This window comes from Eschrichtius robustus, chromosome 9 (genome assembly GCF_028021215.1).
Source record: "Eschrichtius robustus isolate mEscRob2 chromosome 9, mEscRob2.pri, whole genome shotgun sequence".
Lineage (NCBI taxonomy): Eukaryota > Metazoa > Chordata > Mammalia > Artiodactyla > Eschrichtiidae > Eschrichtius > Eschrichtius robustus.
The window spans coordinates 53,735,260-53,750,618 of record NC_090832.1 but is presented as its reverse complement, the minus strand read 5'-3'; the positions used below and the strand labels follow the sequence as shown (position 1 = coordinate 53,750,618).

Genomic DNA, 15,359 nt, shown 5'->3' with positions numbered 1-15,359 from the left:
CACTCACTGCACTTTGTATATTGATTTCTAAACAACAAGGTCCTTCCTATTTTTATAGCTGTTATTTTTAACAGGAAAACATAACATTGATTTTAAAGCATCATTAAGTAATCCTGTTAATTTTTTTCTTTTTTATACATAGTTGCAAAGCACCAACTATGTGCAAGACACTCTACTAAGAACCATGGTAAACAAAGAGGAAAAAGCCTGGTTATGCTTTATTTATTCTTGTGATATGGGGGTGCGGAAGCTATAGAGGGAAAGCCAAATTCATCACTTTCAGAAGAATCAATTAGTATGTTGAAACATGTTGACATTTCTAAATCTTCAGATTAGTCTTTATCTCACTGGTGATCATTCCAACATATTGTCGGTTGACAAGAATAGTTAAATATTAAAAAAACTTAAATATTTAATGAACCACCTAAAGGATCTAAAAATAGAGTGCTTTTTCACTCTATGGTTCCTATATTGTGACTGCTAGATTCCATAGTAGTATTACATTTGCCAATAAGTGTGGAGAATCAAATCTGTAATTCATGTTTGAGAAAATTTGACAAATAAATCTATGTGGTAAAGAACTTTTATTACAAAGAATCATTTAATCTCAAATTAGTTAAAAACAGGTATGACTCCCTTCTCTCCAACACCCGTGTCGGTAATTTTTAATACTTTCAGACCAAGAGATGACTGTATTTATAAAAACTTAAGTGGATGACAGAACTCAAGAGACAGGTAAGTATTCTGACTGATTCCACCCCAGTGATTGACCATGAATGGAATGGACTATATAAATATTGTCATACTTGATTTTTTCCTATCATACCCCAAGATCCTACACTTCTATTTCAACTGTGTTGGCACATCGAAAAGGAAACCCAACTTACCTCAGACCTAAATATCAACAGTATGATAAAGAAAACATGAGACTGTCGTTCTCTGGCATGACCCACGTAAACCAAATTTCTGAAAATTGAAAGAAAAAATGTTACCTCATATAGCCTACAAAATATAAACATATCCTAGAAAGATAACCATTAAAAGTTAAGTGTCACTCGATGTCAAATCTTGTATACTGTTTTCTTAGCAAACCATCCATTCCCACCTAGCTTCCAGTGAATGGGGGAATAAACATAACAGGAGCAGCCTATCCTGCGTTCACGTCAGACTGACTGGAACGTGTTCTGAACATCACCATGCTGTAAAGACTAGTAGGTCAGTTTTAACTATGAGCAAGCTACTTTGGGTCTCTAGATACATAAAGTCCTCATCAGTTCACTCTATCCATGAACTTAGGTCATCCAAGCGAAAAACAACATTATGAAGGACAAGCAATGATTTACTTTACTTAGGCTGAATTTATTCCTTCCTAGTTAAACAATGCCAATAACTTAAGAACACATTTTCATTTTCTTAGGATGCTCGCTGCCGAGGTTGAGTTAAACAAGCACATTGAGATTTGTGGTCCTCTCCAGTTTTCTTTCATATGTTCTCCTTTATCCCTCCTATCGTTTATTTCTTTGAGAAACTTTTATGACAGGTATAAGAATAAGGAAATGTTAATGATTTCCCCAACAGGTAACTTGATTTATAGTAAATTTCATTTTCAACTTCTAGAAATAAAGACAGACACAAAATTAATTTAATTTTTTAATAAACCATAAAATTTAAATATTCAAATAAAAAGAAACAAAAATAGATATTTAAGCCAGCACTAATTTCTGTTTTTATTCTTTCTCTGGGTATCAGAAGCTTGACTTACCTGGGACTAGAGTAGGGTATAATACAGTTATGATGCTGGTGTAATAATGAACAAGTAGGTAAAAATGGGAAATGGCTTGATAAAACTTACTTTCAAATCTGGAAGTAAAGATCAGTAGCTCACTTGAGCCCACTGCAGAGACCTTACATTGGTCTTGTCTGTGAAAACTACTGTGGCTTACTGCTCTTACCACACTTATCTTCTTCACAGCTTAGCACTCCTGGCATTTTGATCCTTTCGCTCACTGAAGCTCACATCAGTCTGTCAAAACATCAAGAGGGAAAATCCCCAAACTGAATAGATGAATAAACACTTTTAATGTGAACAATCATATTCAGATCAACCTCTTTTGAAAAAATACAAGTCAGTGGGTTTTTTAATCCTTAAGTAACTCAAATATGACTATTTTTTCTGCCTTACTAAAATGGCACTTTTCATTTTATTGACATTAGCCAAGTATTTGCTACTTGCTTCTATTTTTTTCTGATCCTATGGGTACCCTATGTTTTTCTTTTTGATTGAGGCTTATACTTTCCATTCCAGAATATCTGATCTTTAACTTTATCTCATCCTGTGGATAAGTCTGCTGCTTAGTGAAAATCATAAAAGGAAAAAGGAAGCCGTGAGCACTAGGCAGGATCTCACCACACATTCGTACAATTTTTTTTTTTTTATGAGAAAAACATTCATCTTTATTTTGGAAGCTAAAACCATTATTGTATGATACTGTCTTTTAGCATACTCAAACAGGTCAACATTCAATATGAACAGCAAGCTAGCTCACAAGAAACAAAGTGTAATGCACAAGTACGTTCAGCTGGTAGAATCCCAGCAGCGTGGTAATAAAGTGCAGCAAAAATTTCCTTATTTGAATAAGAACTCTAGTAACCTCTGAATATTTTTGGTAAAGTTAAGGAAAAGCTATTGCAGTCTGGAGATTGGTAATCTTTAAACTTCAAAGATTGGCTACCAGGGACCACCGTGAAACATTAGACCTGAGGCCAATGAAGAACACTAGCTTGAAAAGGAATGGGTTTTTCCAAAAAAATGTAAAATTATACAGATGCTTAAGATACTATGATTTGACAGATTTACAGTGACAAAACAGCAATGATAAATGGCAACATTATTTATACTTTTAGTGTAAATAACACAGATTTAAAAATCGGCAGCAAGAAATTCTATGACAGCTCCTGAGACAAGTTATCCTATGCCCTACACCCATTCCATGCCAATGATGGCCAGTCTGAAAGGTAACACACAGAGTAAAAACAGTGATCTAATGTATGTGAGTCAGAAAGTACTGGAAAAGTGACAAAATTGTATGTTATTAAATGACAAAACATATTTAGAGGCTTTATTTAAAAATCTCTCACTGTTCATTATCAAAGTTACAAGATTGCATACCAATAGACAGACTGTAAACATAGGAAATTTTCATTAAGGAAGGATGGGTTTACTGTAATTTGATCTTTTACAAAAAATTACTGAAAGTTATTGATAACAGAATTTCTCTTTTACTTTCTTAAGTCTAATTCTCTTGAAAATTAAACCAATGTTTCCACTCCCTTGAGCTAAAGTTCAACCATGGTCACCTTAGGAAATACCCCTGTTTATTTGTTAATCAGAAATACAAATTGAGTGGCACATATTTCCATTTTCTTCTTAGGCCAAAGGCTTCAGCTTCATTATATTTTACAAGAAAACAGAAGACTTGCAGTGGTCCTGTAAAGTCTTTCATGTCGTAGCTGAGGTTTAGTGACGGCAGCGGAGGAAAGCAGTGGTGATGCAAAGTAAGACCAGCCCAAGTACCCTTATCTGACATGGAATCTTTTTCCTGTTTGGCTTGTAGCAGTGTTTCTGGTCAGGTTGCCTCCACCAAGCCTGATTGAAGCAGAAAGGTGACATGCTCTGGTAAATCCTGTTTAAGGGTGATTCCGTTCAAGCAAATGGTTGATCCTTCAATCTGTTGGTTGCGGGATGATACTAATATGAAGAAAATTATCCGGGTAGCTCAGATGTTCACTCAGCCACTGCAAAGGTGTTTCCAACATTGGTTCAATTCCATGAATCATCACTTGATTCTTTTTTTCCCCATCTATTCCAAGAAAGAAATCCAACAATAATCGATGAGTCAAAACAGTTGAAGAAAAAATAATCTGCTGCCTTTGAGAATCCTCAGTGAATTAAATGGATTTTTACTGCTTTAACAGGTTAAGAACCTGGTCTGTTTCCTGAGCAGGAAATGTGGACATGGAGAAAGTTCAAATGTTGCAATATGTATCACCCAAAACAGAAACCTGAGGGTTACAATGAATTCTGATAAAAATTCTGTTGCTATATGTGAAAGTATTCATTCTTTCTTAATTACTGTGCTTACCTAAGATTGACGTTAATGAAACCATAGTGGAGAAAACAGCCCATTGTACCCACTGACCAAAATTTATTTTAGTTACACATTAAAAACTGTACTATATGGCTATGAAAAATGACAGGTGTGTGAAGTAGGTCAATACATATTTAAAACATACAAAACAGAAATGTGTCTAGAAGTCATCAAGAATAAGATCAGTGTTTAGGAAGATGTTTAATAAAACAGATGGGAGCTGTAAGTTAATTTTCAATAAAGCTGTTCATATATGTATGAGAAAATTTTAGAGACACCATTAGAAGAAGAGTTAAAGTTTTAATGAGAAGGAACTGGGAGTCTGACTCAGGGATTTCTGTTTCAGAGTACTGAAACCTGATTGATTTTTGTTAACGCCCATTCGCTAATTAAAAGGTTGCTGAAATTCACACTCTTCTCTGAAGTTCAAATTTTATTTCAAATTAAATTTAAGATTAGTTTTGTGTCTTTTATGATTTTTGTATGATATACTGACGATCTTTAAAGAAAACGGAAGCATGCTTGGTTGCTATAGAAAAACAAAGAAAGTAAAACCAAACTCTTTTTGAAAAAAACAGAAAACAAAATAAAACAAAACAAAGAACCTTCAAGAAACTTTGTATCACTCCTTTAGCACAATTCTTGGTTTGTCTCTTTTAGTCTCTTCAATCTACAACATCTAAATCTCTCAGCTTCCTGGACACAGAAGACAGCAAGGAAACGGGGAATTCACGGAACTGTATGAGAGGGAAATACCCTATTTTTCCTTTCTGCTCTGTTCAAAATGACTTTTGCATCCCTAGTGTTCTAATGTCTAGGCAAAGTGGGCTGATGATGTATGGTGATAATGGCTTGGCTGGCTGGCACCTGAAACAAGAGACCCTTTTAAAGAAACTCCCTATTAGAGGCAGCACAGTCCTGGGCAGTGACAGTCAACAGACTGACAATGAGAGGACACAAAAACACTAGAGAATTGCTAAAAGAATGCCCAAAATAAAGACCTAACAAACATATTATCAACCCCAAAGATAACCAAATAAATGTCTCCAAAAAACCCTGAATCACTGTGTCATAGCTTAAAACAATTTTGGAAAAAGATATCACCTTATAACACTACTAACTTAAAAAAATTCTCTCATTGTTTTGATTTGTCCACCAATCTTTGTTGCATCTATACATACTTTTTACACAGTTGTGATCACAGTATTAATACAATGATTGGTTTCCATAAGGATGTGAATCATTTATAACTAAAAGATTAAGCTATATACAGAATACTATAGAAAGCACAGTATTAGTACTTTGAGAAGATTTAAAAATGTTGATATTCAAATGGATAAGCCCTCAGCTATCTGGAATGATTCATACTTTGTAAGTTCTAGACTGCCAAGGTTTCACTGTATTAAATCTTTCTTAGAATATTTAAAAACATTTCCGGTGTAGTTCTCTTTATATTCTTATTATATATTTCTTTGAAATACCTTAATAGTCTCAGAATCTTCCTCCTACTTAGCACTGAGTCAAAAAAAAAAATGAAAGAGCAGTGGTGTAAGAGTCAAAGTTCCTTATCTGTAAAGTTCTTCCTTAAGCAGTGTCACCTTTGGATACTATGAGATAGAGCTGAATATCCAAAATACTCTGCCTGAAGCAGCATGTAAATGTGGGAGCAAATACAATATGGCACACTGACGCATGGTGTGTCTGAAAGGCAAAAGGCTAACCCTGTTACACAAGAGGACAGTTTAAGAACTGTACAGCAGAAGCTGGAGAACATAAGCACAATTCAAACACTTTGTAAAACAAACCCAATAAATCACATTATCAGAAACCTGAATAGGCAGTCCTGATTCTCTGGTTTAACCTGGGGCCACTTTTAACCTGGAACATAAACGTGTCGCTAAACACAGACAACTAAGCAAGTGATCTAGACTGTCATATCCCTCAACACAACCGTTTAAGATTTTAAATATATAATTTTGTCACTGCTTACATTTGTCCAAATATTTCACCTGTGTATATTTATCTTTTTGGTTTTCTGACTTTCTCTGATAATGTAACTCTCACCAGAAGGATTCTTAGAATGGGACAGCAGTTTCCTTGAAACTATTAACTAAAACTTCTCTCTCATTTATCACTGTATCCTCAGTGCCTAGCGTGGTGCCTGACAATAAATGTTTTCAGAGCTTGGATCATTTTGCTGCTGGTAAAACACACTATCAAAATTAATGTTTTGAAAATAGTTTCTAATGACTACCACTACTATGCAGAAGAGCTCTACTGATAAAGACTGTTTTGGTTATTAAAACAACAAAAAGTCAAAATGTTTCCAAATAAGCCAAGAAGTATATATGCCATCACCAAAATTGATGCTACTGCGAATAACAGCAAAGCATGACTGGACGTTTTGGCAATATCAAAACTAACAAGACTAAATAGTAAAAATTTAGCAGATTTTTTTTTTTTCCCCTAACAGAAAGGAAACACTTGATGATACTGCTACTAAAGTAAATCGTGTTTTTGGTAAATATATCTTTGTGTTTCAAAATGGGAATCTAGAATTTAATACTTGGGAATAAGAAATATGTCACTACAGAGTAAATGACTCAGGAGAAATATGTTACTCCACATCCCACCCACTCAGATTTTTAAAAACGTTAGTCTGATGCTTTAAAGTAGGCAAACGTTTGAGACAGTTATCAAGTGAACTCATTCTATATGAAATTTTCACATACAGGGCACTTTTGGGGGTAACTTTTGATTTGGATATAATTTCAAACATAGAGAAAAGTTGCAAGAATAGCACAAGGAATTCCTCTTCACCCAGAGTCATCAACTGTTTACATTTTTACCCCATTTGCTTTATCATTCTGTGTATATATAACTACTTTCTGAATCATTTGAGAGTAAATTAGAAACAGAGTCCTTTACCTTGAAATACCTCAGTATATACTTTCTAATAAAAATAATCTTTTATATAACCATAGTACAGTTATCAAAATAAAAAACATTAACATTGATATTATACTATTATGTAATCATTTCAAATGTTATTAACTATCCTAATTATTTTTTTCTCCAGTCTAAGATCCAGTCCAGGAACCACACACTGCATTTAATTTTCAGGTCTCTATACTCTCCTTTAACTTGGACAGTTTTTAGCCTTTCCTTGCATTTCTTAACCTCGACAATTTTGAAGAATACATGTCATTATTTTGTAGAATGTCCACATAGCAATTTAAAAAAACAACTCTTTTAATTCATCTTGTAAATATAAGGACAGTCATTCATAAATACTTTGAGTTTGTGAATTAAGGAAGAGGACAGAAACAAATATCAGAGACAAGCATTTTCCTTGAGTAGCAATTAAATTCACTTTAAGAGTTAGATGCTAAATCTAAAGAGATCATATATCAATACAGAGAATATCACAATAAAATTTCATTTCTTATATTCATCTTACTTATAAGCCTCAGTATTATGAAAGATAAAAATGTAAACACATCATATAATGTTTTATTATCACCAATACCCTAATAAAAACAAACTTAATTCTAGCATCTACTTTAAAGTGAGCATTTTAGAGCTGTGTGACATTTTAAGAAAAATATATTTAGACAGATTTTGGTTGGATGATTAAAACAGTAAGAATTACATATAGAAACAAAAAGAAGAAAGAAAATTCATATTAGTTAACAAGTCATTAATGAAAATTATGAACTTTAAAAAAAGACATGAATTGCGAGGGAGGCAACTTGAATTCCAATTCTGATAATGAAGGACTCTGGGCAGAACTCATCTCTTTCCTTATATATAAAAAGAAGATGTCTGTCTAGATCTATGGTTTGCAAATCTGGCTGACCATCAGAATCATTTGGAAGATTTTTAAAAATACATAACCTCTCCAGACCTGAATCAATCTCTGGGGTAAAGTCTTTTTTTAAATGTTCCCTTAAATAAATTGCATAATAATATGGGTATAGAATTTTTCTTCAAACAAAATCTTATGCAGAACCACAATATATAACACAGGTGCAGGTGGGGCAGCTTTGGTTGATGTGGGATTGAAGCCTGTCTCCCAAGTCCTGCTGCTTGCTGACTTAGGATCCATGGCAGTTTGTGATTCAACTCCATGGGTCAGTTTGTAAAGCACTGGTCTAAAACAGAGGATTGGTAACATGTCTTCCAGTTCCAGTACATGAGTCTTTTATGCCTAAACAGCAAAATATTTCTTTTTGAGTTTAAACCAGCGTAATACACTAGTTTTTAATTCTTAGGCAATTCACTTAACCTTTTGAGTCCCAGTTTCCTCCTCCTACAGTGTAGATTAAGAATTCTAACCTCCAGGGTTGCAGAGACGATCAAATGGGATATCCAAATAAAGCACTCAGCACAGAGCCCAGCACAGGGCTTGGACATAGTAGGCATTCAATAAAGTGAGTGATATACCAAAAGGTATATAAAAACTGTGGATTTAATTAAGTGACTGGCATGCAAAGGGCTGTGAGAATTTGGCCTCATGTTAATATACACTCTGCATTATTCAGACCCATTATTATGCAGTGTGTCACACGGATTTTATGAATGTGTTAAGAAAAGAAGAAAGAGAGAGATGAGAACAACAAAAAAACCCAAAGACTCTATCATTATGCAAACAACAAAATGAATGACATTTAAAAAAAGTCATGAAGCACTGTAAACCCTCTGGATAAATCTAGTATTGCTCTAAATATGTATATTCAGCAGAGCACATCCTGGATAAGTCAAATGAGCCCTATTTTACTATGGTGATGTTACTTAATAGACTTTAGATATGGTTCTTATTTTATTTTAAAGATGAAAAATTCAAGTGGGGGGGGGGGGGGGAAACTCCCAAAATCTTTGTTATACATTTTAAAGTATATCATTATTTGAGGACTTAAGAGTATGTGATGAATCTGCTTTTTAGAGATTTCTATTAGCAATGGCTCACAGCGTTCCCCATCCCAATCTGCATGTTAGCCATTATTTTTAAGCCAATTATCAACAAGGAATATGACCTAGATGTCTTTAAAAACAGGTTACTTGAGATTCTAGAGAGATGCATGAGTTTCACTCTTACTATTAATATGTGTAACTAAATATGTGAAACTTCTTTGAATTTAAAGGAAGCTAGAGAAATGGATGATATATCTTTAAGGGAAAGTGCTTTTAATCAGAACATTTCAGATTGTAACTTGTTTTTTTAGTTCACACTTGTGAATATGGAATAACAGAAATCTAAGGCCAAAGGTTGCACCCACTGTGTTTAGATTTGTGGCTTCACATTTATATTTTACATAGCTCAGCAGAAAATGCCTTGATTTGCTATCTTGGAATGTGTGATGCTGAAGGTATAAAACTTCTGCAAAATATCTGATACTTCTGAAAAACAGAGATAAACTTTTTTACTGTCACTATTCTGAACAATGTTGCTCTGACAAATTCTTTAACTTCTGATATGTTCATTAGTAAAACGCCAACTAATTGAGTCCATCGACATGAAAAACCACAGGCTGAAATCTGAAGTGCATACATCATGCTGAAGGATTTTGACTCAGCCTCAGCGATAATAGTCAGTGAGGTCAGGTCAAAGAGGGTTAAACCAAGCCAGGATATAGCCAAAGGAATACATCAAACGCTGATTTTAAAAGGGCAATTAATCTTAGACAGAAATGCTTCCTGGGGAATGAGATCTCAATCTTAAGAGCATACTACATGATGTAGCAGTAAAAACGAACATATACAAGCTTACAGAGCTTTTATCCTATGATCACAAACAGAAGGAGAGTGCTGTTTATCAGAGAAATACAAACCCATTTAAAAATACTTACATTAACTTCTTCCGGATCTATGCTCATTTAGTAGTATAGGTTTTAATGAACATAGAATATCACAGTTAATATATACCACCTATCTTTTCCCATGCGTACATTTTATCTTTATGTATATTTTTATTATTTCTGTCCAAAATATTACCAAAGGCTTGACTCTTAACATTTTGTATTTTGTATAAGATTTTTCAAAACATGTCTGTGTTAATTCTTTCACTGACTTGTTTATAACCTTTATATTTCTTAATGAGGAGGTAATAAACCAAAATTTAAACTTAACCCCCACCAAATTACCTATAATTATAAAAAGAACATTGTATTAAGTGACTGTGAGACCATTTACATAAACTGATTAAATGCCTCCTGATAAGATAAAAGTGTGGTACAAGTTAGAAATTAAAACTTGTTCACGTCAAGAAACCCCCTGCCCCAAAAAATAAAACTTTGAAAATATAGGTTCAAATGTTTTTGAACTAATTTTATAAAATGATCCAGTAATTCTAGTTGGGTGTAATAGGGCCCATTAATATTTGTCAATTATGAGTTACAGAATAGTTCAAAGCTAACTGTTTTATTTAAAATACAGGCAGTAATTACACTGTTTATATATGGTCAGGTTAAGGTCTCACAGGACTTGTTTTAACGAAGAGATGACTTGCTTTTAATTGCCTGCATGTGTTATTATTTTGTTAAGAGAATTGTTTTCTAGTGCTAAATATGAAATATTAATTATGTAAGATCTGTTCCCACTTTTGAAAGAGTCAAGTTAATTCATTTAACTTCTTGGGATCTAGGTAAAGGAAATCAGAGGCATCTCCTGACAGACCCAGTAATCCCATCTTCACTAATGGAGAATAATGAAAATAATCAGTTTATTATTTCTTTCATTTTAGAAAAGACATATGTCAATGGGTTAAGTCATTAACAGATTCTGTAGCACCAAAATTAGTCCATGTTACCCATGTGTTGGGACAAAGCACAGAGATGGAGGGAAAATCAAACAAACAAGGCGAAGAGTTCGATTCAGTTTAGATTTGACGACATAATGATACATTTAAGAAAATATATTATAATTACCAATTTTAAAATAAGCCTCATAAGTTATTTCTGTCCAGACTTGAATATAGTAGATCTTTGTTGATGAGGGCTACATGTGAAGAACTTCTTGTATTACCACTGTGAATGACACTGTCTTATTTCTTTTACACCCAGAGAGAGAAAACAATGAAGAGTAGAGAGTGTTAGGATGAGACTGCAGTCCAATGACCCAGTCCCACATGGCAGGCTCACGGTACCTCAGTGGAGTTACAAATGGGCCTTCCAGGGCTACCTGTGAATAGCTGAAACTTCAAATAAATATGTGATTCGTTGCTTATAGTCTTCAATGAAAAGCTTTCACTAGCAGCAACACTTCCAGACCTCTTGCCTTAAGATTTTTCCTTTTTAACGTATTTTAACAAGTATATGCTAGTCCAGCTGGCTGCAGTGACTATGGAGATAAGCTTACTTATGTCTTACCAGAGCATTCCTAATCACATCCAGAAGGTAATCTCTAAAAAAAGTTAAAAACTCAGTAGCACGGAACTCTTGCCATAACCTGAGGTATAAGCGGTTCCAACATCAGTTTACATTTAGAGCTCATCCTACATCTATATCTTCTGTGCAGAGGCTGAATATCAACACGTACTTATCTCTGCAGAGTGGGATTATCAACAAATGACAACAAGAAAAAACAAAACTGGTTCTTGCTAACTCCACTTGGTAAATTTCTTATGAGTACGGTTATTTGTGAAAAAATACTAACAAAACCATAAGAAAACAAAAAAATGTTAATTGTAAAACTGTGAAAAATATTAAGATTATGAAATCTCACTTACACAAATCTTTTGTTCATTTAAACCCTCCAACCGTCCTATCAGATGCGTAGCAGGTAACACCCTTATTTTACAGAGCAAGAACCATTAAAAAAAAAAGCAACTACTAAATGATCTTCTAAATCAATCAATCATACCTTTGTATGAAGGTACAAAAGGATACTAGAATGAAAACAAATTTTAAATGAGTGAAAAAAGAATTACTGAAACTGTAAAACGATTATTATTCTTACTCCTAAACCCTCATTCTGATGAAGTTTGGGGTTTGAAGGCTTTATGTTTCTGTGGCATGAACTGGCAAATTGAAATGCCACCTCTTTGGGGGTCAGTGTCATCATGCTGACAAAAGTGCCAATTTGAAGTCCAAACTTCAAATTGAAGGATCCGCCTTGGAAGAATAATGTGAGATTTAGATGTTTCTTTTCTCTAATTGCTTTAAGTCTGAAAAAAGCTGTTACAACAAACAGTTGATTCACTTTATAAAACAATCTAATCATATGCTATGGGGCTAAGGAGAAAAAAATGCGAATGCACCATCTTTCCTTACTTTTTATAGAAACTATTCTGTGGTTTCTCATCAAGCATGTCAAAAACAAAGCAGTATAATTTTCAAGTTAGACTTCCTAAATGGGATGTTATGACTCCCTAGCCTCAGTTGTTAAAATTATATTCTAATGTACTGACAAATAAAAGATTTGTACTAATAAAAGATTAGTACAAATAAGATTTGTACTAAAAAAGATTAGCACAAATAAAAGATCTGTACAATAAAAGACTTGTACAAATAAAAAGGTTTGTACTAAGCAAATAAAGAACAATTTTAGTCACTTAGTTCCTCAATACTTTCCCCCCACATCTCTGACCTCATTGAAAATCTTGTCCACATTAATGGGAGAAAAGTAGAAAAATAAAGCTAGTCTTTCAGGAAATAGAGTAGGGACATTTTAGATCAGCATTTCAGACCAGACATTACCCCTGAGCAGCCAGCCCCTGGGTAGCTAGTGAAGGATTCTACTACAGTGGGACACTGTGACCTGGTCCCTCCTTTGCAACTAATTTCTGCTCATCTTTTAAGACTTAGCTCAGTCTTTATTGCCTACTCTGGAATGGATAAGACAATAAATCTTCCTAATATCTTTTGCATATCTCCATTCCTACACATATCACATCTGTGCATCTTTCTGTCCACTCCAACTGGACTAAAGTTTCTTAAAAGCAGGGACATCTTAGTAACCCCAGTGTCAGAAGACAGTATGATGTGAAGAAACTGATGAATAATGAAAGCTACAACATCAAATGGAACCCAAAAGTTAAATGGTAGTTGGGAAGGGGCTCAAAGAGTAAATAAAATCCCAGCAAGCAGGGCAGAAATGGAAAAAGGCAAGCAGCAAGAAGACTGTACTTGCTGGTAAGAGAGATGCAGGGAACCCTGACTAATTTGCCACTGAATGTAAGCCTTTCCCTACACACACACTCCATTGGTACAATACCAAATATAAATTCAGGATTACAAGAGCCCAACTGTTACAGAGGACTGATCAACCGGAACTTTGAAATAAACTTATAAAAGTGAGAATGGACATTGTTATTTTTATAACCCTAACTTACTAGGGTTTTATATATTACATTAGAAAACTGAGCAATGAAACATGATTGGGCAAAGCTTATAAGATTTTTGTATTCTCCAAAGTAAAATAATAAAAGCTATGATTTTTAGTTTTAGGTTTTTAAAAGTTTTTGTATGTTGTTTCTAAATGGACAAAGAAAGAAATTTCACTTCAAGCCTGCTACAGAAGCTTAGCTCTCTGAGTCATTTTAACTACTGCTGACACCACAGAAAAAATTTACCTGAGTTCACCTTTGGTTACTTCCTGTTATCCTGGCTAACTTATCTAGCCACTTACAAAACAAAAAAGGAAACACATAAAGCAGCTCATTGTTAGTTACAAGAGTAATGACCTAAAGCACGTCTTCATGCATATTAGTACATTCTACCTTCATATGATGAAATAATGTAAAATTCCCTCATGCATGAATCACTTGTTGTAAGGAGTAGTAGACAATGGTGCCGCATAACTTTTATGAAGCACTTTCTCTTGTAATCATGTGATGACAGCTAGTTCTTATCCATACACACCCAATCTTAAAGTCTTTCACTTTCAACTTAAGTTGGGTGCAGGTGTTTCAAAATGCTTCACGACGGACAATATCACAGGTGTACTGAACCAGACAGTAAAGATTTTTACTGAAAGAGTGACTTGATGTTTTGAATACTCCCCATAGATCCTGAAATGACTGACAGTTATTTTCCAATGAGGTGACAAAAGGAAGAGGCAAATAAAATTTTTTCCAAAGATAAGATACTGGTGTTAGAAATGTGGCCTCCTCCTGGTATGAAAGGTACCATCAAGAGTACCTCAAAAGTATAGGTACTATTTACATCATTTCAATGAAGTATGTGTATGGTATGTGTATGTTCCCTGATGGATACAAGCATGTGACAGTTTGGGTGGGAAGAAGTCTGTCACAGAAAGATATCCGCCTAAGAGGCAGGTTAGTGGATTAATGCTGTGAGTGGCTACCTCACTGCCCTCCCTTTAAAAAAAAAAAAAACAAAAAACAAGGGGAGTCACCTTGTGTATTCTTTAGGAATGGATGGGCAGGTAGGGTAGGTTAAAAATTTAGGAGAGGGCTCCCCTGGTGGTGCAGTAGTTAAGAATCCACCTGACAACACAGGGGACACAGGTTCGAGCCCTGGTCCGGGAAGATCCCACATGCCGCAGAGCAACTAAGCCCGTGAGCCACAACTACTGAGCCTGAGCTCTAGAGCCCACGAGCCACAACTACTGAGCCTGCGAGCCACAACTACTGAGCCCGTGAGCCACAACTACTGAAGCCCACGTGCCTAGAGCCCGTGCTCCGCAACAAGAGAAGCCACCACAATGAGAAGCCCGCACACCGCAACAAAGACTAGCCCTCGCTCGCCACAACTAGAGAAAGCCCACGCGCAGCAGCAAAGACCTAACATAGCCAAAAATAAACAAAATAAATAAATTTTAAAAAAATGTTTAAAAAAAATTTAGGAGAGAATAAAGAGTCTTTAAAGGAATAAAAAAGCCTCACAAATGTGTGTGCCATTCTTGTGCAGGACCACAGTAACTTTGTATATGTACTGTGATCTGGGTGTAGGAATGGCAAAAAAGCACAAAGGTACATTCTGACAAATGTGTCAGCTCAAACCATGTGACTGCTTTTCATTTACATGTCAGAATGTCATAGACAGCATTTCATAAAGTCAACAAGAAGAGTAGCCAGAATTATACACAGGAACACTACAGTAACAACAGAAGCTCAGGTCCCTAATATCACACCAGGGAACACTGAAAGAAAGTGTAGGTCTTGCATGTAGGCCAGATTAGGTACTAAACACAAATCATAGAATAAATTGAGTTAGGAAAAAGCAAACATTTCAGAATGTTATTTTAAAG

The 15,359-nt window shown here is 34.8% G+C and overlaps 1 protein-coding gene across 8 annotated transcripts in view; it reads right to left on the bottom strand.

Annotated features, from left to right (window-relative positions):
• Positions 1 to 887: 887 nt before the first annotated feature.
• The window catches only part of ATG5 (autophagy related 5), a 126,461-nt gene continuing 111,989 nt past the window's right edge, over positions 888 to 15,359 (bottom strand). For 6 of the 8 annotated variants that reach the window (XR_011074983.1, XR_011074982.1, XR_011074980.1 and 3 more), the window contains 2 exons: positions 1,953 to 3,860; positions 888 to 966 (listed from right to left, as the gene is read on the bottom strand). Coding sequence is in view for 1 of the 8 variants with exons in the window: in XM_068551374.1 (XP_068407475.1) it covers positions 3,724 to 3,860 (137 nt within the window). In the remaining 7 variants the exon portion in view is untranslated. Of the gene's footprint in view, positions 967 to 1,637; positions 3,861 to 15,359 lie in introns of those variants that run through there. The other 2 variants (XM_068551374.1, XM_068551376.1) reach the window with 2 other exon arrangements.